At 41.6% G+C, this 27,053-nt stretch overlaps 2 protein-coding genes across 6 annotated transcripts in view; both read right to left on the bottom strand.

Moving 5' to 3' along the window:
* Positions 1–861, bottom strand: part of eml6 (EMAP like 6) — a 39,662-nt gene extending 38,801 nt beyond the window's left edge. For all 3 annotated transcript variants that reach the window (XM_084685786.1, XM_084685785.1, XM_084685787.1), the window contains exon 1: positions 665–861. In XM_084685786.1, the coding sequence (XP_084541912.1) occupies positions 665–861 (197 nt within the window). The remainder of the gene's footprint in view (positions 1–664) is intronic.
* Positions 862–3,156: 2,295 nt separating this feature from the next.
* sptbn1 (spectrin, beta, non-erythrocytic 1) overlaps positions 3,157–27,053 on the bottom strand; it is a 55,604-nt gene continuing 31,707 nt past the window's right edge. For all 3 annotated transcript variants that reach the window (XM_084684812.1, XM_084684813.1, XM_084684814.1), the window contains 32 exons: positions 23,669–23,760; positions 22,225–22,305; positions 21,562–21,677; positions 21,333–21,445; positions 20,896–21,083; positions 20,656–20,773; positions 20,367–20,525; positions 19,682–19,984; positions 19,198–19,351; positions 18,093–18,963; positions 17,584–17,721; positions 16,579–17,335; positions 16,161–16,363; positions 15,907–15,997; positions 15,543–15,689; positions 14,983–15,246; positions 14,524–14,748; positions 14,294–14,383; positions 13,820–14,098; positions 11,996–12,126; positions 11,339–11,543; positions 10,843–11,217; positions 10,295–10,539; positions 9,765–9,903; positions 9,588–9,672; positions 8,767–8,963; positions 7,734–7,834; positions 7,471–7,522; positions 6,578–6,789; positions 5,313–5,486; positions 5,115–5,157; positions 3,157–4,527 (listed from right to left, as the gene is read on the bottom strand). In XM_084684812.1, coding sequence (XP_084540938.1) covers positions 4,303–4,527; positions 5,115–5,157; positions 5,313–5,486; positions 6,578–6,789; positions 7,471–7,522; positions 7,734–7,834; positions 8,767–8,963; positions 9,588–9,672; positions 9,765–9,903; positions 10,295–10,539; positions 10,843–11,217; positions 11,339–11,543; positions 11,996–12,126; positions 13,820–14,098; positions 14,294–14,383; positions 14,524–14,748; positions 14,983–15,246; positions 15,543–15,689; positions 15,907–15,997; positions 16,161–16,363; positions 16,579–17,335; positions 17,584–17,721; positions 18,093–18,963; positions 19,198–19,351; positions 19,682–19,984; positions 20,367–20,525; positions 20,656–20,773; positions 20,896–21,083; positions 21,333–21,445; positions 21,562–21,677; positions 22,225–22,305; positions 23,669–23,760 — 6,573 coding nt within the window. In that variant the 3' untranslated portion in view covers positions 3,157–4,302. The remainder of the gene's footprint in view (positions 4,528–5,114; positions 5,158–5,312; positions 5,487–6,577; positions 6,790–7,470; positions 7,523–7,733; positions 7,835–8,766; positions 8,964–9,587; positions 9,673–9,764; positions 9,904–10,294; positions 10,540–10,842; positions 11,218–11,338; positions 11,544–11,995; positions 12,127–13,819; positions 14,099–14,293; positions 14,384–14,523; positions 14,749–14,982; positions 15,247–15,542; positions 15,690–15,906; positions 15,998–16,160; positions 16,364–16,578; positions 17,336–17,583; positions 17,722–18,092; positions 18,964–19,197; positions 19,352–19,681; positions 19,985–20,366; positions 20,526–20,655; positions 20,774–20,895; positions 21,084–21,332; positions 21,446–21,561; positions 21,678–22,224; positions 22,306–23,668; positions 23,761–27,053) is intronic.

Here is a 27,053-nt window from a genome sequence, read left to right as displayed (position 1 = left end):
ATCGTTAGCTTAGTCAAAATAATCATTTGTTGCAGCTCTAAAGGGCATCCCCTATGCTACTCACACAAAATCCATCAGCATTTGATCAATGGCTTTCCCTTCCTTTCTTAATTTGGATATCACTGATCTCTTGTGAATGGATAAGTTAGCTTTGAACTATCGATGGATAGTTGGTAGTTCAAATCTCAAATTCCAACAGTGGAAAAGGCCTGTTTTCTGACTAGAGAAATACAATGTGAAGAGAAAATGTTAAAAATCAGAGGAATATGGAAGATACCTCAAATATTGCCACCGGTATATAATTTTTCTTTTTATTGTGTGTACTTTCCTGTGATTGAAGGCTTTCATTTGTAAGTCAATTTGGACTAAAGCACTGAGTTTAAATCTCTGGTCAAATGATGGTAGCTCTCCTTGTTGAAAAGGGCGAGATGGAAACCTATAAGGTCTGGTAACTCAAAGAATAGGTCATGTCTAATGGTATCTCCCATGATCCTGATTTTAGAGTTCATGGTTGAATGTAACACGGTCTGTACACAGACACTTATCTTAAAGGTTCCGAAAACCACTTGGTGACAGATCGATTTATATGAGTCAGCATCAAAGTAGGCTAACAATTCATTTGTGTTGAATCAGATCCGGCCTTTAAATGTATGGGCTGGCTTACCTGATAATGTCATCATTGTGTCCAAGAAAAAACTTCTGGGTATGTTCTCTCGTATTATAAACCACGCCGACTCCAGCCACGAAGTAAACTAGCTCCTTCCCCGCAGTGTAATACAAATTGTTACGGCACTGATGTCCCCTGTATCCATGAATCCATTCCAACCTCAATTGGCAACGAGGTGCAGTCTTGTCGGCCATGCCTTATCAAACTAAAAAGCAACTGTTCTGGTTTTATTTACAAGTCAGTTTTTGCTTCAGATCAACTGTAATGTGCAAATGATTAAACATAGAGAAGAGCGGTCCACTGGTAGATAGCCATATTTTAAACACATTGATCTTCGTTGACCTGTCTTCAAATGAATAATGCTCTTGGCCTGTTGAACGTATATGTGTGCACAACTATTCAATAAGGCTATGCATGCATAAAACCTACAATTCCTTAGGTCTGTAAGGGTTTGGAACAGCTCTTAAAATAATTGATGTTGCTCTTCATTGACTCGGCTATCAACTGACTAGTGCGCAATGTAAAAATAAATAAGCCTAAATAATCTTGAGTGTTCATAAAATATTCGAGCTACATTTCAGACATAGACAGCTTCAAGTTGGCTCTTCTCATGTTAAACATGGATCCTCAATCTGCCGCTTTCAAAACTCAAACCTGGAAAAGCAATCCTGTGTCCGAAAGGGTCGGGTGCGACAAGCGTATGAATCTGTCAGAAAGCTAAATTCCATCGTTGACACCACTAAACCTTACGATGTTCCAACGCCATGCAAAAATCCAATAGGCAATTTCCAATCGACCGTGAAATATTTGCATGGATTTGTGCTTATACAAATCAAGATATTAATGTGCTGATATATCAATGTATATTCCCAATTGTAAAGCGAGCGGCTGCAGCCGATTTGTCTCCACTTACGTAGGCTTTCCCTGTTGTTTCTCTATTAATTGATGATGTTTTAAATTAGGAATATAATAAAGAGACTGCTCCATGGTTGATGTAAAGTGAAACGAGTGAAAACATGTACAATTCTTACACAGTGGATATTATCCAGAAGTTAACGATTTTAACGTAGGGACTTGTCTTATCAGAAGCATTTTCAGCGTAACGTGTTTAAGAATTGGGGCTCCAGCCGCTTTCTACGCTTAATACTTGGTTACCACGACGCCTTTTAGGGCGGCTCTTATTTGATACGCACAAATACCCGTGATAGAACAAGGAATTGTGGATCTTGAAGTTTTCTATTGACATCTTTGCCGTCATTCACATTTAAATGGCTTGCCATCAAGAACTGCATATACCGGCAACCGCTAGGCCATTGCGCTGTCCTAGGTGCTGAAACTAATTCCCCGTGTAGATACGATGATAAAACATTATTTACGTAGCCTAATAAATGCCAATATAAAATGGTACAGATGAGCTGATATGACAAAAAGGACCCATAACTTATTAAACAGAAGAACAGCAATACAATCATACTCACTTAGCGAAACTGAGATACTGATAAGTGAGATACAAGTAATAGGACAATCTGACTCTCAACTCCAAAGTGAATGTTTTTTATTCAGTTTCCACTAACTGGACTGAGAGTAACCAGCCTAAGTAAAAGTAGTGCTTCATAGTTCTCTCATCAAGCTACTAATGCTATTACGGATCTGACTGATACGCAATAGCTTACATGTTACATTGAGCAAATTGCTTTATTGTATGTTACAATGTTGGATGACCCATGCGTTTATAGCATGGACACCTTCAATAACTACAGATAATGAAGCTAGGGATTTTAGGTAAACCACATTCTCCACAGCAACTCTATTTCCCTTTGTGTTGTACAAGCATGTAGATGGTTAGGCAAAATAGTATGTCCTTGCCCACAGCACTGGTTTTATGGTTTAATCTGAAACATATGGCTTGTCCATATGGTGACCCTTCCATGACTGCCAAAAGTCCTGTGTTCACCACTCACCATTGTGTTAATGCAGGCATACAATGAGTCGTATCTCCCTTTGTAGACACAAGTTGAAGATCTCTGGACACATTACCGGCATGGAAAACATTAAGAGTGAAGTAACTTTTTGTGTTGAGATGGAAACTAAATATATTTAGACAGTAATAGATTTTTTATCTTCCTAGCGCCCGCTCACAGGATAATGGGTATAGGCCTAGGTTTATTTGCTTTAACATCACATGTAATTTATTAAGACTTCATCAAAATTAAAACTTTCACCATGCACAAGAACACAAATGAATAATGTAACATACAGCTCTAGGGAAAAAAAGAGACCATTGCACCTTTTTCTTTCCTTTAAAAAAAAAAAAGTTGAGAAGGACAATTATAGGAGAAGAACAGAAGGGTCAAATTTGCAGTGGCCTCTTTTACCCACGTTTACACTTCTGATCCTGGTCTCTTATTTAATGTTTTTCAGATCTGTATATGTAGTACTCAAATACTAACACATGTCCACACACTACCAAAATGGATGCACAAAAGCTGTAATGTTTAAAAGCAGTTTAATGACATTGCACATATTTAACAGAGATAGAGTGAGTGACTGAGTGAAATCGAGAGAGAGTCTACAGGTGCAGTTTCATACATCAGAATGACAGGTCTATATTCTATATATATGCCCCAAAGACCCAGACCTTGCAAATAATTTCATTCCTATTACGTAATTTCTGATTGTGCTGTAGATGGCATTTATTTCAATACAATAGATGTAGTGACAGAGAAATGCACACTATGTATCAAATAGCAAGATAACGTTGCAAAAATCATAATGCGCAGTGCTATAGCGGACAAGCAAGCAAACTTTTTTCAGGATAATTTTTTTGCAGAAAATGCTGTATTTCCACTTTTCCATTTAACATCAATGCTTTTAAGTGTTTATAATACATACTTATTTTATAATCTGTACTATAATTATTATTTCAAACATATATTATAATGAAAGAAAAAAACAACTATGTTAAAAAATGGTCCACCTTGAGGAAATCATGTCTTTAGATCCATCCATAAAGTTTCAATTGTAAGTGAGACAAGGCTTTTCTAAACCAGATAAAGCATGCGGATATACTGGCTAGGATTATGTTCTTCAGGAGCCCAACTGTTTAAGAAGTGTGTTGAGTGTAAGTTAAATTTTGATCCAAAATATGTGTGAGCACTAAGGATACACAAAAAAAGGAATCATTTCAAGCACTGTTGCCTCCCTTCGCAACAGTAAAAGAGAATTCAGGTCGTCTCTTCAAGACACCCTCACAAAATTGAGGAAATGTTTAAATACTCAGACCCATTACTAACCACAATTAAAAACAAAGAAAAACAATCAAATGAACAAAGACATAATAAAAAACAATGGAAGAAACACCTGCATTCGGTCCTCTATTTGACATTATCAAACAATTTCATGGTGAATTTTGCCCCACACCTTCTCACCTCCACCAAATAATGTGTGTTTTCCTTATAGTTGCACCTCAAGGCTGTTAGTTAATCTCACCATTCAGAATGTTAGGCACAAGTTGTGTGGTTTTGTTTCAGCTAGAATAAAATAGATTGTAAATGGGCAGGAAAAAAAAGAAAAAAAAAGGGGAGAGAAAAGACATTTCACTGATAATAATAAAAAAAATTGTTCACAGAGATCCTCTATTGTTTTTTCTTGCTGAAAAGACTGAAGCGCTTCTCCTTGTCCTTCTCCTTGTCCTTCTCCCGCTTGCCGGTGCCCGGGCTGGGCTCTGTAGTGAGGGTGACAGTGGCAGGCAGGGTCTGGGCTCGGCTCGATGCTGGGGTGCTCTGGTTGCTGGAAGTGATCTCTATCTTTTCCAGCGACCCTGCATTCAGAATGGCCTGGATCCACGTACTCATCTCCTCCTGAGTAGGAGGTCATAAAGAGGTCAGGGTGAATAGTTTTCTCTACCACTGTCTCAGAGATAGGTGTAACTACTGTCTGTGTATGAAACCTGTGTATCAGATTTCTTGATAAGAAATCACATAGCATTATCAATTGGCTTTCTCTTGACCATCGTCAGAATTTTACAAACATTTTGCTATAATAATTTTTCAAAACCCAGTTATGTTACTGTATTGTACTTTAATATATATATACATAACTCGTTCAAAATGTTCAAGTATAAAACATTTTGTAGGCACAATAAAGGTATCTGGGACATTTGTGAATTTGAAAGGTCAATAATGCATCCCTTTATGCTAACTATTGCAAATATAACTTATGCTAAACCATCTCAAACATTACATCAACATCTGTTTGTGTCCTGTCAAAGACATCTTGACACCAAGTGTAAGATAAGTGTTGACCCCTTGACCTTTCAGTATAGACTCAAATATCAACAATAATCATTTGGTTTTGACAAGCTTGTCTTCTGTAACATTGCTTTGTTGCAATTTTGCCAGCTAAGATTGATAGTATTAAGTCAGAAGAAGAGCATAGACAGACTTACTTCCTCTTTGGCTTGAAAGAGAAACTCATTTCCATCTGTAACTCTGTAAGAAAAAAAAGAAATACATTTTACTCAATAATTGCATAATGGTTGAGTGATGGTTTAAATGTTCCAGTAGCATACTTCTGAAGAGCTTCTAGAATACGTTCTGACAGAAGGTCTTATCTTTGTTATTCCAATATGTTGGTATGTCTTTACCTGAGTTTGAAGACATGCTTCTTTTTCTTGTAATCAGTGGCAACATCACACACAGCATCCTTCAGGCTGATGGGGATCTCATTGTGGTAGGGAATGCCTTGACTGGCATTCTTGTTGTCTTTGTAGAAGCCCATCTCATGGCTATTTATTACACAGTACACGTTATGCCAGGACCTGAAACAGAAGGTGCAAAAGGTCGCTCACAACCTGAGAAAATACAATCAATATACATAATATATAGTCAATAATGGTGTGGGGGGTTGAGAGAAGTTAACATCATCCAGTTTCCGGTTTGTCAACAGACCTAGTTGACACCGTTGACATCGGTCTCCAGTGCCCTCTGATGGGCCAAGCAGACTCCCCCGTCCCTACCTGACCTTGGTTGGCCTAGACATTCTAAACCATCTTGTGGACCTTGATGACAATGCAAACATCAGTCCCTGATGCCTACCTGACTGTCTTGTGGTGCTCAGCTGATCCTGTTCCTTCCAGCCTTGTAGCTGACAACTGCCCAAACTGACAAACACTAATGGAGAATACTGCAAACACTACTGATTCAGAACCCTGAAATGTGCCCTCTGTGACATGCTTGCGTGTAAAAAGGGCTATACAAATAAATTTCATTTGATTTGTCTGTGTCTTTACCATCCATTCACTTGCACAATTTTCCTTTGATCTCCATTTTTATTTTCTAATTGTTTAGAGCCTATAGTCTGAACCTCTCTGTATCACTGAACGTCCTCTGGAGGAAGGGATTCCTCATTGAATTACTGCTCCCAACGTTTCTTACATTTTTACAGAGGTTTAGGCTGGTTATGGGTGCATTTCAATAAATTAGAATATCATCAAAAAGTTGATTTATTTCATTAATTTGATTCAAAAAGTGAAACTCCTATATTATATAGATTCATTACACACAGACTGATATATTTCAAGTGTTTCTTTTAATTTTGATTATTATAACTGACAGATAATGAAAACCCAAAATTCAGTATATTCTAATTCATTGAGATGCACCTGTAGGTGTCAATCTATGGGCATCTGTGAATCCCTGTGACAAGGGAATGCAAATACTAATAATTTAAAATTCTACACAGCGACGTAGTTGGTCGTATTGATAAAAAGCAGTGGTACAGTGTAATGACTGGGACATGTCGTTGATTGATTGAATAGTTGATCCATCGTTAAAAAAATTGACATTGTGTCAGAGCATGTATTCCCTGAAGTTTTCACATTCAAATCCTACATGATTTAAAATATCATACCTGCTTGAGGCCTTCTTGTTATGCCCCTCCCACTCATGTTTGCGGTGCAGGAAGCCCTCTAGCTGGGATGTGGGTGAGTCTTGGTTCTTGGTGGGCAGAGTTGGCGACTGGCTGCCCTTGGCCCTCCTCCCAGAGGTGGGAGAGGGAATGGGGCTCGGGTCCTTGGAGTTTTGCTCTGCAACACCATTTACCATTTCACCATCCACTCCGTCCTGAGAGGGGATGGAAATAAAAAGAAGAGTGGTTTGTTATGGTGACGGTTATGGAATGCTGAAAAGTCACTTGACATTGTAGCAGGTTCTCTTTACTGGCTTAAATCTTATATGATATCTGAAAGATTTTGGTACCAGAGCATTACCATGTACTACTGTAGTTCTATTACTGAGTATCAACATAAAAGTCGATTTTAGATTATATGGGCACCATAGATCTGAAACTAGTCACCGTTCAGTCACCTGGCTTACAGCTGGGATACACCCTCCTGCTGGTGCCAGAGATTGCTTATAGACGCATAGTAACATATATGCATGTTGTTTTTTTCAAATACTATATGACTGGGTTACTGGGCTATAAGTTGAAAGGTGGTCAGTTAAAATTGATGCTTAATTCATGTTGTTAACAGTGCAGTAGGTGCTAATAGTAAATAATGGGATGACACATCTGAGATGAGCTTAAAACTCTTAACGGACCCAACCCCTCAAAATAATTACATGGATTCTGTGTGATTGCGAATGTATTTCATTACTGACATATACAATATTTCTCAAATACATATTAGGGAGTCAGAGAGATAAACATAATCATTGTCATAGAGTGTTGGCTGACAGTTTTATGACGACCAAAGAATGGGAATGTGCCGGTCTGGTGCTATGAGGTTTACAGAAGTGACTTACTCGCGGGGAGTCCTGGTCTGATGGCAGTCCATTAGTAATCAGCTCCCCTTCCCTGAGAAAGAAGAAGAGAGAATCAGCAAAATCAAACTGGATGATAATCCATACATCAAATGGCTCACATATGCATATACCCATATACCCAATGGCTCATATATGCATATACCCATTGATGCAATGCCCCAAAACCCATCTCATCACTGTCTTCAAAAGAAATAGACACACTTTTACAGACATGTGGGACACATTAAGACAGGATATCTTGCCTGTGCAGTGGGGGGTTAGACTCCTGGACAGGCTCTGGGGTGGGCGGCTTCCTCCGTTTTTCTTCTTCCTCTTGCAATCTTCTTACTTCCAATAACTCCAACTGCCAGAATACACAGCGTGCTCTCAATCCCACTTCACTGACACCACCTGATCCCACATTGCTACTGTACCGTTTGTTAGTTGTGCAAGGTAGGTATCATTGTTGACAATATTACTATTGAAAGATAGCTGTGTCATAAAAACTATAGAACTATGGAACTGTAGAAAACCTATATGTGTGGCGGCCTGGGAAAACCCCTCACATGGTGAAAATGTGACTTTCTGGGTTATACATATATGAAAACTACAAACTCTTGAATATGAATGTGTTTAAATCACTCAGATATCTTTTTCACAACTGAAGTAACATCATTTTAAAGTTGACCTGTGTCAAAAAGTGATAAGGGAGAAAACTGCATTCAAAGATTCCACTCCGTTTCATTCTAGTTTACTGTGGCGAATATGGAAAGGAAATCCTTTTGTTCGTAATCACGTTGTGAATGTAAATGTCAGTTTAACTATAGGCTACATTAATAACTTCTTAGCAAGTTATTTTTGAGTTTAACAGCCTGACTTCATTGATCAGTTGTTTGGGGTTGCTGCAGCACTCAGAAGAGCAGGCAAACTGAGCATTTGATTTGACATGGCTTGAAAATCTTGCTAGCTGTCCAAAACCCGTTGAAATTAACAGTTTTTCATCAGAAATCATATACTTTTTGTACATTACATTGAAGTTTAGGGTGTCAACTATACAAAACATAAATCTAAATTTTGACAGAATTTTTTTTTGATCTTTTATGGCTTATAGCCAACAATGAGCTGTCGCAACATCCGATGGGTTTCCGCAGGCCGCCACACATATCATAAAAATTTAGTAAAATACGGCTCTATTTTAGATAAACAAAAAAAATGAATAACAACACAGTGGACATCGTGGAGCTTGCAGCTCAGAAACAGCCTCCTAGATTCATCCTATTCTTTAGTGGGCCTCACCGTTGTCAGACGCTCCAGTGCGGAGAAGCGCTCTTCCCAAGTGGCAGCCGACTTCTCGAACGCTTCGTGCCTCTTGATCAGTTTCTCCACGTCATCCACACTCTGGCCCATCTCTCGACCGTACAGGTAGGGCTCCTGACCCAGTAGCCAGGCCTCAGCCACGCCCGCGTCCCTTGAAAACTGGTGAACCTCCAAAACTAGAGATGGGGAGGGGGGGATGGTAGGGGGGTGATGACAAGGGTCATATTTTAATCCATGATACTATTATACTATGATTTCACCCATCTCCTCGGTACACCCCAAAATAAATAAGAGTTTTAACTTTAGAGTTTTAATGTTCCAAAAACATTTAAAGAACACTGTAATGAAGAGCAGTGATGAGATGCCTGTTACATGTCATATGTTTTTTAAGGGCATTTTACATTTTAAAATGCATGACTAAATCTGGGAAACCAACCACTATACCCAATGCTCTTACCTCAGGCATTAGCAAAGGATGAGGGGTTAAGAGAAAAGGTGTTATATTGGTTTAAGCACACATAAGCCCAAAAGCTCCTCACAAGGTCAAGCTCTCCATACAGGAGACAAAAGGTCAAGCCTTTCCTCTTCACTGGATTGCAAATTTATGTCATCTCATGCACATTGTCAGCTAATGATGATTAGTCTTGAAGATTGTGTAGTAATAAGTAATAAGGAAATACGTACATAAGTACATGGAAAATGCTTTTTATGACCGCAAGTCCCATGACTCATAAGGCTATGATGGAAAACATGAAAATGAATAACCAATAGAATAGAATAAAATGAAAAGTAAATCGTACTCAGTCTTAACCACTCCCATCGGTCCTCCCACTTATCAATCATGTCTTTCCTCTTGTCCGTCAGCTGTAGTAACTTATCTTTTATCTAAACAGGGAAGAAACACGTCTCATATGATGTTCTCTTTTTGGGAAATAATGTATTTTTGTTTATCATATTGAACTAATAGTGCCACCCACCTCTTCTGATGCATAGTGCTTTCTGGCCAACAAAGACTTTCCCAACTCGATGCAGGCAGTGAAGCTATCATTGCGGGCATCAATCTCTGCCTTTATGCCCTGGTGGTTGTTCATCAACAATTCCACAGATGACACATCCCTGTGTAAAACATAAGGCGAGTACACACACTTTCATTTGGATCTCCTCTCCCAACACACCAACTTTCTTCAACACAGCTTCATTTGGTAGGCCAAAAATTCAGACATGTCTACGGCGTGTTCGTAAATGCTTTGAGTTCCAGATGTTTTTTTTGTTCCAGTTTCATATTTTGAAAAGATGTGTGTTCCAGTTTCATAACTGTCTCTAAATAACATCTCTAACTTGTAGGTCCAGTTTCCCAGACATGGATTAAGTCTAGTTCCTAAAAACCTTTTCAATGGAGATCTTCATTGAATTTTTCTCTTACTTCAGGACTAGGCTTGATCCATGTCTGGAAAACTGGGCCCTAATGTTAACACTCGAAAGCAGAGTTGGGCCCTCCTGTTCACACCTTGGGTTTTCCTGGGCCTCGATTAGACGGATGACGTCCTCCATCCATAACATGAGGTCGCGCACCATGCTGAAAAAGCGGAATTTGTCGCCTGTGTCCAGGAGACGGACCCTGCGGCCGTCACACGCCTCCAACAGGCTCTTCCACGCCTCCAGCACCTCGCACTCCCGCCTCTGGATATCGTCTGCCTTGTCACCGGCATAGGCCGACTGGAGACGGACCGCATCTTCCTGTAGCTGCCTTACCTAAAGGATCAAAAGTTCAAAGCTCTGAGATGTTTTTTTGATGGGAGAGTTGCTTAAACAACTGCTGCATTACAGTACATTTATTTCCAGTAGTTGTACATTTAAAGAGAGTAGACTTAGCACAGACATGGACCATAGACAGGACCACAGCTTTCATAAAACAATGGCACATCACACCTAAGTCAGTCTTCTATCTCAATGGAAACGTGAAAACAGGAGCCAAATTCCTTCTGTGTACACATACTCGGCAAATGAAGCCGATCCTGATTCTGAAGTGGCCCAACATTATATGACGGAACGCACCTGTGTTCCGAGGGCTTGGATGTCATGTTCAAAGGTGGTGTGCATCCTCTGCAGGGTCTCCACTGTGTTCTGGTCCCGGCCCACCTCCTCCGGAAGTTTATTCTGCTTGTCCAGGATGCGTCCGAGGATCTCCTTGGCGTCGTGGTAGAACTTGTGCAGCTCGTAGGAGGCGGCGAGGATCTGTGTTCGAGTGTCGATCAACTCCAGCAGGTCGGCCCATGCCTCGTTCAGGCCGTCCTTCCACTCGGCCACCGTGGCGGCGTCTGTGTGACCAGCATTGATCAGCTCGTCGGCCAGGCGGTTGACGGCGTCCACACGCTCCTGGCCGATGTTGCCGGTGTCACGGGCAAACTCCCTGAAACGCTCCTGGAGCATCTGTGACAGGGGCAAAGAGAGGAAAACGAGGTGGTAGAGGAAATGTCGGAACCTATCCCTTGAGTGTTCAAACAGGAGTGCGTTCAAGAGAGCAAATAAGGAACAGTGAGGCCACACTCACAGTGACGTGCTCGTAGTCCTGTCCCAGCTCGTGAGAGCCAGCCACCACCTCCCGCTCTGCAATCCACTGTTCCAGATCGTCCACCTCACGGTTCAGCTGGAAAAGGCGGAATCTCTCGTCCAGTTTCCCCTTCCTCTCCTCCGATAGGTCCTTCAGCCCGGCATACAATTTATCCACCTGGGATTGGCGCATACCTATTCTCTCACTGCGTACAAAATTAGAAATATGGTCAGAATCTGAATGCCAAAATCCTTCCGAGATATCAATACTGCCTCAGATTCTTGTTGCGTGAGTAGATTAATATGAACTGGCACTGTTCTCTGAGTCTAAATGTTGTGTTTTTATTTTGTTAGGTATATCCATCTATCAGTGTGGATCTTCACAAAAGCGGATTGAAAAGACACCTACATTAACACTGTACCAACTCCCACTGCAACCACCTTAGAAAGCTGTATTCCAGGCCACATTATACAGTATAATTAACCCGCAAAGTCGGAACCATGCACAGAAGTGACTAGCCTGTAGGCGGCGCTATACTGCCATTCATAATGGTTTCTGTTATGAATAAAGATTATAATGAAGGCAGGTCAGAATGGTTCTAGCACGCATGTCCAATGGTCATCTGTCTAGCGGACCATTGAGTGGGCTCTCACTGACCTCTCTGGGTGGCCATCAGCCACCAGGCCTCTGCTTGTCTTGGAGAGCTGGTGGACGGTCTCAGCGTAGTCCTCCACAGACTGCTCCACAATCTGGTGTTTCTTTAGCATGCCCACCGAACTCTGCTCGTCCTAAGACAAAAGGAAAAAGGGCATAGTCGTTCAACATTCAGTTTCGATATGAGACGATGAGCCATTTACTAGTACTGCATAGATATAAAAACATTTATTTAACATATTTGGGCGCCCCCATAGGCCAATTGGTAGGGCATGTAACATATGGGCTGAGACCCACACGCAGCGGCCAGGGGTTTGATTCCGGCACAGGCCATTTCTTTATGTCTTCCTCTCTCTCTTTCCCATAAATGTCCTCTCTATTTAGAGGCCAAGCACCTATTGGTGCGAAGTTTTGAAATTTGATTTGGCACACTGATTTGGAACGGTCTCCTGATTATCGTCACCAAGTTTCATGTCGATCCCTGAAGCACTATAGCGCCACCAAGGCGTCAAAGTTGGAGGTGCGTTTACGCCCATAACTTTTGAACCATGAGACCGTTTTTCTTAATTGAGGTATCATTGGATTCCTTGGACGCAGACAATTCGATTGAACCCTATGGCGTCATTGTCGTCCCTAGGCCGTTGCTCCAATTTACATGAAAATCGTAACAGATCATCTTTAGACCATGCAGACGGAAAACCTTTATCGATAAGTCAAACCGTTCACGAGTAACGCGCAAACGATTTTGACAAAGAGCACGCCAAAGCAGATGTGAGGCCTTGTCTCTGCGATGGTACGTATGGAGACGAAACTTTGATAATGTCATCACGAGCATGTCATCTAATCATCTTCCTACCACAATCACCTTGATATGTCAAAATATGACTGAATTACAGCTGTTTATACTTGGGTCAAATCTGACAACGTTCACCACGGGAGAAACGGCTTCCTTTTTTCTATAAAGTACCCGAACACAACATTTCTCAGCAGCGAGAATAGCTCACTGAGATAACACGTGCTCCTATGAAACGGTTCTAGGAACAAATCCAGCCACAGTCATCATGCATGTCATGATTCCAGATTATCTGTTTGGCAAAGTATGCCACAGTAGCTGTCTAGCAGTATAATCATAATAGTAACTATAATGTTTCATTCTCAGGAGAATTATATTTATACTTAGGACTAGGATTCTATGGCAGTCCATAGACCGGATTGGTGAAAAGTTTTGAATTCTGGCATGCTGATTGGGAACAGTCTCCTGATTATCGTCACCAAGTTTCATGTTGACCACTGAAGCACTATAGCCCCACCAAGGGGTCAAATTTGGAAGTGTGCTTACGCCCATAACTTTTGAACCGTAATACCGTTTTTCTTAAGTGAGGTATCATTGGATTCCTTAGATGCAAACGATACGACTGAACCCTATGGCGTCATAGAGTAAAATGTTGTCTCAAAATGACATATTTACCGAACGCATCGGCTGATCGTTACAAAACTCGGTATAGGTCTTTTGCGTAACGCCGTGAAGGGACTCAAAAGTTTTGGGGTAGCGAAACCACGTTGCCCAAAAGTATAATGCGATTTTAGAAAAGCTAATATATTTTATTACAAGTTTTGCTTTGCTGCTTTAGCTACTGAATTTCCATATCGAAAGCTGCTTGGCCCTTTCATTGCTGCTTGTAGCTATATTTATAACTGTTTCTGTCCAATAAAGTCATAAAAAGGCCCAAAATGTATAATGAACAAAACAAATATGCAATATTCCCCATTCAAACTCACCTAAATATAATTGAATAATTGGATGTGTCGATGTTAACACCACCGTACCTTGGCCTTTTCCTCAGACATCATATACAGCTCCTGCTCGCTCATCCAGGCCTCCGCCTCGGCCGCATCAAAGTAGTACTGCTGAGCATTGTGGGCCTCCTCCAGACGGGCGTGGCGCTTGCCTGTCTCCTCGATGACCAGGCTCCACAGCTGCTGCAAGTCGGCCAGGCGCTGGCGGATCGCCTCCACGTTGGGGCCGTCCTCGGTCAGTAGGCTCTGGCTCCTCTCAAAAATGTCATCGCAGCGAGGCTGATGACCCTGGATTTCCTTCTGTAAGGTCTGTTAGGGAAAAAACGAGGAACAGAGGGTGAGTAAACATGGTACTCCCAAACGTACATCTTTGCATTTAATGGTATTTTATTTCAGCAGTCGAACTGATACAACTTTGATTCCGTAAATTAAAGGGACACAGATTAGACAAAGGTGAGGATACATTTGCTTGAATGTGAAAATGCACACTGGAAAGTCTCTTACTTGGTTTTTCTTAATAAGCAGTTGAACGGTCTGTAAGTTGTTGCCGTGATCTGTCGAAGTTGCAATTGGCATTCTCTCTTGGACCCACAGCTGGAAGAAGCAATGTGATGTTTCAAATGACTATACCTCATTGTTATCTTTCAATATCCAATAAACTTGTTAAGAAATGAGTTTGAAACTACAATTTAGTAAAGGAAGACTTTTCAGGTAAAAAATCAAGGGCCCCTCACAATCTCATCCTCCACGTCCCGGTTGAACTGGTGGATCTCACGAGACGCCACCAGGAAGTTCTTCCTCTTGGACAACGGATCCAGCAGCTCCTGGAACTTCTTCTCCACCACCTGCCTGCGGCCGTCCACCTCATCCGTGTCCCTCCCCTCCTGGCTGAGGGCCTGCACCTGGCTCTGGAGCTCCACCACCTCCCTCTGTCGGACTTCAACCTGCTTCTCCAACATCTGGAGGACAGGAGGAAGCAAAATATGAGTGGGACATTGTATGATTATCAGTAATTTAAAACTGTCTAATAATAAAGATATACTGAAAAATACGTAAAATATGTAAACCTCCCACAAATCAGGGATTTGAGGGACTGGTGTGCAGATGAGTCTATTTTTGTCTTATCCAGTTGTTACATCTGTACTCTGCTGAACCTCTACAGCCCCCTCCTCCACTTTCCATCTAAACAGTACCTGCTGCTTCTTCAGCAGGATGTTGACACTGGTAAGGTCTTTGCCGTAGTCGTCTGATTGGATCTGGCCCTCCAGGCCGCCCAGCCATTTGTCCAGGTCAGCACAGCTCTGGGTGAAGAGCTCCGCCTTGTTGGCATCAAACAGACATTGGGCCTTGGTCTGGGTGGTGGACTCCAGCTCCTCCCACATTTTGTGGAGAGCAGAGAGCTTTTCCTTCACCACAGCCTCGGTCTCTGGCTTTTCCGACACTAGCTGCAACCCATCCTGGAAGGAAATGGAAGGGAACAATGAATAAAGAAATGTGTCACAAGTTAATGTTACCTCCAGCCTCTTTACTGCGATCAATCTCTGCTCTTCTTCCATAGAATACAAACATGTGTGAACACCCCCATGGAATTCCTGCTTTTGCTTCCCCCTGAAAACTAGCAAGATCATGAAGAGGTTGAGCGTTTAAATGACCTTCACCAGAGTTATATTCACCTAGATTCCAATCAAAGAAATTACACTTCTATGTACCTACTATCTTATTCATTTATATCATCAATGCCTTTTCAAACTACCTTCTTAATCTTGTCAAGCCACTCCTTATTGGACTGCAGTTCAGCCATGAAGGCCTGGTGTTTGAGCCACTTGCTGTGGAGGTTCCTGGCCTCATCGTAAGACATGTCTTGCGCTGTGAGCATCTTCTCATTAATCCATAGAAACAGCTGCACACACAGAAAGCGAGTTATTAAAATAATGCAAATATAATACACTATGTATATAAGTGTCACGTTTTCCTCATATTTATGCATTGGCAACTTACTAATGTCTTTCTTATCTAGGAACATTAACAAAATACATCAGACAAAAAAGATCCCAATATTAGCTGTATATTTTAAATTGACTGGTTGAAAGTTGTTTTGTGAATGTGAAGTTGCTGACCTCCTGACAGTCCTGCAGGAACTTCTGAAGGTCACGGTTGTCCTTCAGTTTCATCAGGAGCTCCACTGCTGCCTCACGATTCTTCTTATGCCTTAACACGGGAGAAAAAGTTACGTTTCCCAATATGAAATTACTTGTCATGGCACGTCATGCCTCAACCATTTCTTATTCGTTAATTAGCATTCAACACCCACAGTATGAATTGTTTTGATCCAATGTTTGCAGCCAAATTTGAAGTTTGAAGAGGAGTTTACCTTTCATCAATAGAACTAGCCCTCTCCTGGATGCGCTCTGCGTTGATGTTTCCATCACTCGCCAGTCTCCTGCCAGCCTCCACCACGCCATTGATCTTCTCTTCATTGGCATCCATGGTTGTCATGAAGTCCTCTTGTTTTTTGATGGCCCATTCGGCCCCATCCAAAGTTGTAGGCATCTCTGTGTGGGCCAACACATACTCCTAGAATTTTGATAGAGACAATTTGAGATAAAGTCAGTCAGTGGCAAAACAAGGGAAATTCATAATGTAGCATGCAAAATAAAATACTAATGCAGTCTAAAAACATGTTCATGTTTTTCATTGTGTTTGACATCTGGTTTTGTTTGTTTCTTTGTATACACACTTCAGCTAGCAAGTACTGTGGGAACCAAAGTCGATAAGTGACTCAAAATCACCTGGTTGTTGAGGAAAGCCTCTGCCTGCTTGGTGTCTCTGAGAAACAGCTGGTAGGCATGAGACTGGGACAGCAGGTTCTGCCGGTTTTCCCACATCTTGTGGAGTTCGTTCCAGCCCGTGTCCAGTGCCTGTAGCCTCTGTCTGAGGAACATGTACTGGGCGTCCGTTTGGCCTTGGGTCACCATCTCCCCCATGTCCCGCATCTTCTGGTAATCCTCCTCGTAGTTGTGGATCTCGTTCTTGATGCCCTCGTGCTGCGCTAGAAGCTTCTCAGCTTCGGCAAGGGTGTTGGGCATGTCCTCTGAGGCGATGGCCGTTTGCGTGCGCGACAGCCAGGACTGGAAATCATCCAGCTCGCGGAGGAACTGCTGCAGCTTGCTGGCCTCACCAAGAGACTCCTCGCGGTTCTTCAAGGTGTTCTTCATCTCTTCCCACACAGCATTTATCTCTGCCAGACGGCCCGTGATGGCCTTGGCCTGGTCTGGGTGCTCCTCGGCCAGACGCTCCGCCTCACCTCGCAAGTCGTCCAGCTTGTCTTCGATGGCGGCCAGGTCGCGTTCCATGCCTGTAAGCTTGCGCTGCAGCGCCATGACACCTGTCAGGTCGTTCCCCAGCTCCTGAGTGGACTCGATGACCTTGGTCTTTTCACGGATCCAGGACTTTGTCTCATTGCACTCGAGGTGGTAGTTTTGCACGCCAAGCGCTGAATTGAGAGACTCCTTCTTTTGGTCCACCAGATCTCTGAACTGGCTCCATCTACAAAAGAAGATTAGATGCTAACCAATATTGCAGTATCACATTAAAAATATTCTTTCATGTTTTTTCTTATTTCTCTTATTTAAACTCGCTTTATTTAGCTTTACTGTTAAATGTCATATTGTATTTAACATCTTACCTACTGTATGCTTGGATGTCAACAATCTTACAATCTGTATCATAGACAAATTGTATTGTGTGAAATAACAAAAGCCTCATCTGAAGCCTTGCTCTCAATTGCAACTTGCCTATTGTTGAGCTTGTCTTGTTGAGCTTTGATATCCTTCTCGCTTGGGTGGCCATTGTGCATCAGCTGCCTGGCAATCTGGTTGACCACAGCCACACGAGAGGCCTGGTTATTCATCTCTGGCTCAAGACTCTCAAACCTGGAAAAGGAAGACCGAATGTTCATTGCTTCATACATTGAAAAAGGACTCAAAGATAATAGGGAAACAAATATATAACCATTTTTGTTTATGTTAAATAATGTTGAGTTAATCTCGTTCATCATCTTCATGTTCTATTAATGACAATACTATTGTATGTTCTACTGTACTTGTATGTAAATGGAGGTGTCTGTAATATACCTTGAAAATTTCAAGGTACGTTTTACAAAATAGTATAATATCTGAATACAACACAGGAATGTCAATCTATATCATTATTAGAGGTTGCCAACAAAGCCCATTAAACAAAAGGAAAGGAAGATAAAATTAGCCTCCTGTACAAACTCAAAACAGATATTTGGACCACATACCTGTGCTGAATAACTTCTAGGTCTTCCAGTTTCTCTGGTATCTCCATACTATTGAGCCACTGCTCCTTCTCGTCAATCCAAACCTCACAGGCGTCTGCCTCACTAAACATCTTGTACAGGGCCAGTGCATCCTGTAGGGCCTGCTTTCTCAGCCGAGTCAGCTCAGCCACTTCCTTGTAGCGCTCCTCAATGCCCGCCAATCGTCCCTTTACCTCCTCCGACTCTGCCTCGTCTTCAGGCAGGACGGCTGCTTGCTCATGGAGAGCATCGATGACAGGCCGGTAGCTGGCGACCTCGGCAGCCGCATCCTTGTGTTTCCTGACCAGTGCCTGGGTGGAGAACTCGTCATGCCCAACCTCGCAACTGGACACAATGCGCAGGGCGTCCAAGGTCCAAGCGTCCACGTCGTCCGCGTCTGCCTGGAACTGGTGCAGCGCCAGGGCCTCCTCCAGATGAGCCTTCCGCACTCCCGCGAGGGACTCCAGAGCCGCCCACTGCGTCTGCAAGTCGGCTATTCGCACACGGATCTTGACGGCGCCAAAGTGGCCCGACGTCGCCATGGCTTCACCCTCGGCGATAGTGTGCTGGAGGTGCCCGCAACGGCCGCTCATCTCATCCTCCAGGGTGCGATGCTGGCTCAGCAGACGCAAAGCGCCTGTCAGGTCCTTCCCACGCTCGTATGAAGATAGGATCTGCTCCTTTTCACGGATCCAGCCTTCCTCCTCCGCCATCTCCCAGAAGAACTTCCAGAGGCGGCGGGATTCCTCAAGCCGAGCCCGGCGTTCTGCGGCCAGCTGGCTCAGCTCCTGGTAGCAGAACTCCATATGAGCTACTCGGTCTCGGATCACCTGTGGGTCACAGGGCTTGTAGCCTGGAGAGGAGAAATATGGTCAGTTCACATAGCATCAACAACCTTACACTATCTTGCACATGCAGTTTGCTTTATTGAGTCGACATAGGTTTAGTTATGAGTTAATTCTCATTGCAATATGGGCACAAGTTTTCTGACAATGCATTAAGCGTTCAACCTGCATCTTAAAATATATGGTACAATGAAAGCTGGCAAGTCTTATATTTGTATAGAATGTAAAAAAATATTTCTTACTATCACCATCGATGGCAAACTTTTGAGCGGTAGCGTTGACATTTTTTACTCTGTCAGCCTGGATGGCAATATCAGCCTCCACCAGAGCATGCTTTTGAAGAAGGTCCTCCACTCCTAGCAAATGTTTCCCATAGTCCTGAGAGAGCAGGAGCATCTGGACGGAAATGACACGTTCAGAACATAGTCAACACTTCTTCAACGACAATCAAATTCTCAAATGAGGCTTTGTGATGCATTTCTTTGTGCATCTTGGTCTATCCCATTTAAAGTACTGGTAAGCACTATAGAGGGTGGTAGATCTCATACCTGTCTGCAGTTTCATTCAGTCTCTATCTAGAGGGCCATATTTTTCATTCTATTCCTCATACTCCGTTTATCCGTTTCCCCCAATATGATATGAATGACATGAGATGTAGCCTCCAGCCTCTGTTAAACCTTCATATTCCCATCTCTTAAAACTCCACCCACCACCCTCTCTCCCTACCTTCATCTCGTCCATCCAGTCCATGATGTGAAGCATCTCTTGGAAGACCCTCTGCAAGCCCAGGTTCATCTCCAGGCGCTGGCGTCTGGCCTTCAGCAGCTCCAGCAGGTACTCCCAAAGACGGATCACGTTGTCCTTCCTCGCTGTGATGCGCTTGATGTCGTGGTAGTTCTCCGCCTCCAGCTCTCTGGCCACAGCCAGCACGGCCTGCACGCGCTCCTCGTACGCTGCAATGTCTGTCTCAATGGCTTCGTGTTTCTTAGTTGCGGCTTCCACGGCCTGCAGGTCGAAGCCAAAGTTGTCCTGAAAGACAAAGTGGGGTAGAAACCGTGGATCAGTGTACACTTAATCGATGACAACATGCCAGTATGACAATATATTGGATCAGCATTCACTGTGACAAAATTGTTGATTTCTGCTGTGCATACATCAAAATGTGTTAACTTTTCCCTTAGTCCTTTCAATCATTTCAGTGTTTTGGGGCAACTGAAATGCTATATCCTCTAAGGACATCAAATCTGAAACCAATTTACACAATTCTGAAAACAAAGATACTTGCAATAAATATTAGAAAAACTGTCTGCAACTGAAAGAAAAGATGCCGCATATTGTTTGAATATGAATTAAATGTCAATAATTTCTTCCTCAGATGATTGTGTGTGTGTGTGTGTGTTTGTGTGTGTACCTGTGAAACAAGGCGTTGGTTCTCACTCAGCCAGGTCTCCCTCATGGCTGCCTTGCGGTCAAACCGTCGAGCCAGTTGCTCCAGTTTCTCCTGGCGAATCAGCTCTGTCCTCAGTGCCAACTCACGCTCATGCTCTGCCTTTTCCAGTCGCTCCCAGGCCTGCAGATAGTCCAGACATTAAACACATCACGTCACACATCAAACATATCTTAAGCATTCCATCCACAGGACTGTAAAGAAACAGCATGCCACTTTCCCATAAGAAGGTTTTTAGAAAACTTGTCCTTACCTTATTAATATCAGAGATGAGTTTTCCCTCCCTTGGCATGTATACTTTCTGGTTGTTGGCCCTCATTTTACTCTGGATGGTAAACAGAAGTACTTCCAGATTGCCTTTTTCAGTAAACCTAAAATATAACAGGTAATTTGTTTTTGTTTAGATTCTAAAGATACTTTGATAACATTGCTATTAACCTTTTAACAATACTAATATAAATGAGGGGCCACCACTAGCTCTTAGGTTATTTACTTAGGGGGTTTCTCCACTGTGCGGTAGGTGTTGAAGGCCTGAAGCTGCTGCTGCACCCCCATTAAAGAGTTGGCAAACTTGCGGTTGTTAAGGATAATGATGGTCTGTTCAATCCACTCCAGCAGATCAGAGGCAAGAGACTCATACTTTTCAATCATCTTCTCTGTCTCAATGGCATTGTCCAGCACCTCGTGACCAAAGCAGGCACAACAGTACAATATATTATTTTAAATAAGAAAAATAACATTTTGGGGGTTTCATTGATTGTTGGGAGTATCATTTAAAAAAAAAATGTATTACCATTTTCTGAAGCCTTAATAAATCAACTAGCGCAAAGTAATGACTACCAAGCACTTTTTTATGAATACAAGTGTATAAAAATGTGACACTAGGATTTACTAGGAACATTTGGAAACAGTCTTTAGTTCTTAACTTACCTTCCCAATACGCTTGCCCTCCACTTTTAGAGCCTTCATCTTTGAGAAGTAGTGGTAGTATGTCACCACGTAGGTGATGACTGACTTCTCATCAGGGTGGTCCACGCTTATATCTACAAAACAATTATTATTCATTTAAACAAAAACAATTCCTGCCAACAAGGCCTGAGACTTTGGTGAACTGTTTGTTTACTATTACTGCCTGAAATATAGTCATTTGTTTTCTCACCTTCTGGGTCCAGGAGCTTGGTTAGGCCTAGATGCTGTTCTGCCAGGTTGAAAGCGTTTTGTAGGTTATGATGGGCATTGGATTTCTTTAGCTTGTCAAAGTCAATCAAGTCTGGCCTGCACAGAAGATTCACAAAAACACACCAATGCACAACTCTTGGAATGACTGAAAACATTAAATAGTAGGTACACAAAGTAGAGCCCGACAGATGCCGAATTATTTAGGTCAATGCCAATATTAGGGAGTAGAAAAATTCCAATACTTACTTATCCAATACATTGAATATTCTTTATATATACATTATAAACATATATGGCAGCTATAAATTAAAAAAACACACAAATAAAACACAAATATATAACTAATGCTTACAATATCACAGTAACAAAATAATATTGGCGTATATCCGCCGATACCAATACAGAGTGTATCTGTGATAGCCCATAATGGCTGATAAGAAATTGGCCAACTTATAAATCGTTCTGGCACACAAAGTGTATATATTGTATTCTGGATTCCATCCTGATCCTGAAAGATTTATAACAAAATACTGCTTTCCATTTGAATGTAAACACTGTAGTGCTTTTCAGAAATGATAACAAAAATGAAACCATAAACTAAAAATATTTCTAAAATAAAATAAAATTGGAAGTGTCTGAATACCTGTGCTTGTGAATGAGTGCGTTAAAAGCCATCCCATCTCTCCAACTGGTGGAGAAATTGCGAATGTTCACATTTTGATAGCTGTAAAGAGAAATGGTAAAGTTAAAAAATAAATTGACTGAAAGGTTTTGTATACATAAGTGAAACTCAGAATCTATGAACACAACAGTAATTAAAAATGACATGAGCTAATTAGTGACAGTCCTGAAAGCAAATGTTTTGCAGCTCAATAATGGTGGAACATAACACTAAATCAGGGCTCTAGAGTGCGACCAATTTGGTCCTCATCCGGCCCGCGTGAGGTAAATAAAAAATAAAAAATAAATGTATGTGTTGAACGGTAGTAAATATATAGTCCTGAAAGACTACAGTTATTAGGAGATTTACATATGTGAGCTGTTGGTGAGGCCTCGGAAATGAAATACGAAAGGTTGATACAGAATGTCGAGTTTTTAACAATACATGGACTTCTAAGTATCTGTTTACTGAGTTCAAAGTCAAAGCTGTGTTCTTAGTTTGTGGAGAACCGGTCGCTGTGTTGAAGATTACAATTTGAATCGGCAATAAAGGACTAAAGAAAAAAACTAACACGGACATAATAGGAACTTGACTGATTCAGTGGGCACGGGCCACTGATGATTTGCTAGTTAAGCTGCAGACCCGGATCATCACCTGTCAGCTGTCCTTGCATATCCATCTCAAACATCGGAGAAAATAAATAGTGAGCAGAATTAAGCTCAAATTATCATTGATTCGGCCCTCCCACACATTTCTGGTTTCTCATGTGGCCCCTTGTAAAAATAAATTGCCCACCCCTGAGTTACAGAGCTGGGCCATGGAGCTAACCCATGGAGCTAGGATTTTGATGCTAGGGAGAGTGTGGCAAGCTGGTTTAGCCAAGGCCAAAGGGCAAGAAGGCCAAATTACTGGTGTTGGCCATCTGAAGGGCATGCGACAGCAAGGGGGGACCCGCTATAAGACTTTGAGACATTAAAATGTTTGGTCTCAGTTCAGGGAAGCACTTTAAACAGTAGCACTTTCTATTTTTAAATGTTTTATTTTGATTAAAATGTTTTAGTTTGGCAGCTCAATAAAGCACTTAAAAGATCTGTATTTTTATGAACAGTATAATTGTGCTTCAAATAAAAAAAGTATTTACCTACACCTTATTCTTGTTTAAGATAATTTACATAATATATAGGAATATATATGGAGCGTGATAAATAAAATATGGTGCACCTAAATAAAAAAGTTAGGCGCATCAGTACAACCAAGGCAAAAAGTTAGTCTTGAGTCAACATACAGTGCTTAACTGGGTTTAAAGGTAAATGTATAAATGATAGATACCATCATTATTCTACTGGACATTTCCATCCCCCCCAGAAAATCCTGTCAGTTCCTGACATAGACATCAGGCATATTTTTTTCTTTGTCAGTCACTTACCCAGCAGTTTTCATTTGACACCAGAGCAAAAGGGCATCTTTGGCCGATCTCTTCTCCTTGTTGTCCTCTGTTTCCACGCTGATATCCTGAATCTGTGACACAGACAAAACCACAGCAGCCACCAGTGAGCTTTCATAAACATCCTACAATTCTTTTAATTAGACAGTTGAGAAAATAACCACAACAAAATCCCTCTAACTGTACATTAACCACATGCATATTTTAATCCGAGAATACTGATAAATGGAATGCCTACAGGATACAACTAAGTACAAAAAATTGGTTGCATTTTATTATTACATCTGTCCAGACTTAAAGATTTGTGATGAATGAGGAATGATACACATGTAAATTACTGTATGTTCTAATATGTAATGATTATGTACTGTAGCAATGTCAGCCAGACCACACAGAGCCGACATCCTGTCACACCTGTAGAGTCTGATCCAACCACATCAGTCAAACCTAATCAGCTTTCTTGACACCCTCAGTGTGCTGATTACCCACCAAACGCTCATGCAAATTAACCATAGAGTTGGAGGGGGACCTCCCCACTCTGCATGTGATTACTTCCTGCTAGCTTGCAAGCTTCAAAGGGTCTGCTTGAGATGACACATGTCCAACATGCATTTGTCGTCTCTGAACATACCTTACCAGAACTTTAAGGAACGTTTACCGCAAGAGTAGGTCAAAAATTATGAGAGGAATATTTGTGTAATGTTTGCTAATTTGTTATAATGTTGTGTTTACTGTCATCTTGATTCTAGTAACTTGGCCTACTTCTTCTTCCTTAAAGATAACCAAGTCATCCATGGTATCTACACAAAGCTGATATTATTAAACAATCATTCAATTCTATTTTGTGACTGTACAAATGTCCAGATCAATATTTGTACACTATTATGAACCAGCCAGATACCAATTCAAACCTTTGGGAGGTGTTAAGGAGGGAAGGGGGAGTTGAGAACCCAGCTTCCCCCAATCAACTTCTGAGTTCAGAAACGGACTCCTCCTAAATCTGAACTGTATAAAAATCTAAGTTGACAATCGATCTCTGATTCCAGCAATTCCAATGATGGCATGGTAAACGACATCAAGATTGGGGTTCCAAAAGGTCTCGCCAAGATTCTCCTGGGATTCACAGGATTAGTGATCGCAACAATTACCTGAACGATTCTGCAGATGTAGTCTACCCAAAATACTATTTTAATTGCGACCTGACTGAAATCATGCATACTCTGTCTCATGATCCCTGCAGCGCAGCCGCGCTTTGACTTTGGATTGGCGAAGAGCCCTCAACTTATTGATCAACCCTGATCAAACTTAACTATGGCTAATGCTCTTTCCTCCCCGTAGCATTGACGTGAGCCATGTTTATGACTTGTAAGGGTGTAATCATTGGGGTGTGCTTGCCTTCGGCGAGCACAAACCATTGTTATCTCACATATATATTATTTATTATTTATTGTTTCTTTTCGCCCCCCTAAGGATGCCTCAATATTTGGACTACATAGACAACGGCGATGTCAAAAGGTTCGTCTCGGTAGCGATTGCGTTGGTTGTATTGGGATTTATGTTCCATTGCACGGTTTAAGTAGAAATTACGTTTTTGTGGCAAAAAGTGAAGCTAACGGTGGCTAACTTGCTAGCCACAGTCACTGACGCCACTAACGTCACCAACGTCACGAAAACTCGCGTGACTATCTCTAGCAGAACATTAGTTTCCCATCTGTTAACTTGGGGGATACTAGTCTGCAAGGCAGCTGCAGAAACGCCACAAGCAAAGAGGCCAGGGTGATATTTAATCATTTTACTTTGTGGTGTGAAACATAATTGTGAAATGTAATGTACAATATTAGCTGATATTATTAAGTAAGTAGGCCCACATCTACTTTCGGAAACGGTAGTCTACTATTTCACTGAAGCATTAGCATCATGACATTAGCCTCTGTTGCTTGGGCAACACATACTACAGTGGTCATGATGCATCTGTTTTCAATCGTTAAAATAAACATTCCTCACAAATACGTTTTTGTTGTAGGATTTATTTTGACATTAATAAACGATTTGTTGGTGAAATGACCATTACCTGTGGTTTCAAATCAGTGTGGCGGCTCACTGCAACGCTGTAGCCTACCCGAGACACTAATGAGTAGCTAACAAAAACATCTCTTTAGAGATGTTTAGAAAGTCAAACGGCGACGGAACATGTTTGGCTTTCCCCTTACTCAAAAGTTTTTCAATAGGTGAAAGTATCTGACTACTAACCTGAACTTCATTGCCACAGCCTAAACTTTGTCAATGTCAAAACTTTGTCTGTTCATGAAAATAATTAATGTCAGCCTGCTTCAGCCTTGCTTAGCTGTAGGATATACATTTTACTGGGTCTTGCTGCGCTGCTTGATTTATTGAAATTATTATGAAATGTTATGTTTTACTAGCCATTTGCCTTCTTAAGCAAATCACAGTATTTCCAACCCCTCATGGTGTAACTGAGACGACCGTAAATAGCCTAATTCATCTTTCAAGTAATAAGCCCCCGTTGAAGTGTTGAGCAGGAAATTAGCTGGTCTGTAGAGATCTTGGGTTGGTGGTTTTACTGATGCAGAATTCGCTCAAATAAAATCGATAGACGTAACGAGTGGCACATAACGTGAAGTAGGCCTAACATTGCATTTTATTTTGTTTGAGTTTTAATAACTTGTCCAGTGCATCGGGGCAAGTAGCACTAGCCTAAATTGATCTTCCAGACTTGCCGTTAAAAAAAAATGTACTCTTCCCGGACAAGCCTTAGCTACATGGCTAGACTGTTGATCCAGATCAGAATCCATCATATCTTGGACACTCAAAATCAGCGAATCTTGCAGCCAAATCAAGTAGCCTATATTTATAGGCCTTTATATGGCTACAAACTTCTGCTCGGTTTCTAGCTGGCTACTTGTTACCAGGTTACAACTTTGTTGCAGGGGCATTCTTTGTCTACATTGCGAGCTAACAGTGTCCGGTAATTATGTCGCTATAAATAATGATGTTAAACCGAGACCACTAAGCCCTCAAAGAAAATGTAAGGTCAAAGAAACAAAAGAAAGGTTTGAGGTTACTCTGAAAATTATTAATAAAATAGGCTTCTAATATTAAACTGCTAAATCCTTCTCTAACTAGGCTCCTCTATGATGCATAATGAAACTTAACGTTTTTTAAGTAATCAATAAGCCTACGCTTGCCCTCATTACTCAAATGATGCCGTTCAGGGCGTTCAAATTACATAATAGGGCGATAATAGGAGGATAATAGGACATAATAGGGCAACCAACAAGTTGTTTATATCTGATTACAATTTAATAAGTTATCTAGCGCTGCATCTTCATGAGCTACATTTGGCCTC

Source organism: Hypomesus nipponensis, chromosome 21 (assembly GCF_054491055.1).
Source record: "Hypomesus nipponensis isolate SF chromosome 21, ASM5449105v1, whole genome shotgun sequence".
Classification (NCBI taxonomy): Eukaryota; Metazoa; Chordata; class Actinopteri; order Osmeriformes; family Osmeridae; genus Hypomesus; species Hypomesus nipponensis.
Note: the sequence above shows the minus strand (reverse complement) of the source record. Positions and strands in the feature narration are given on the sequence as shown.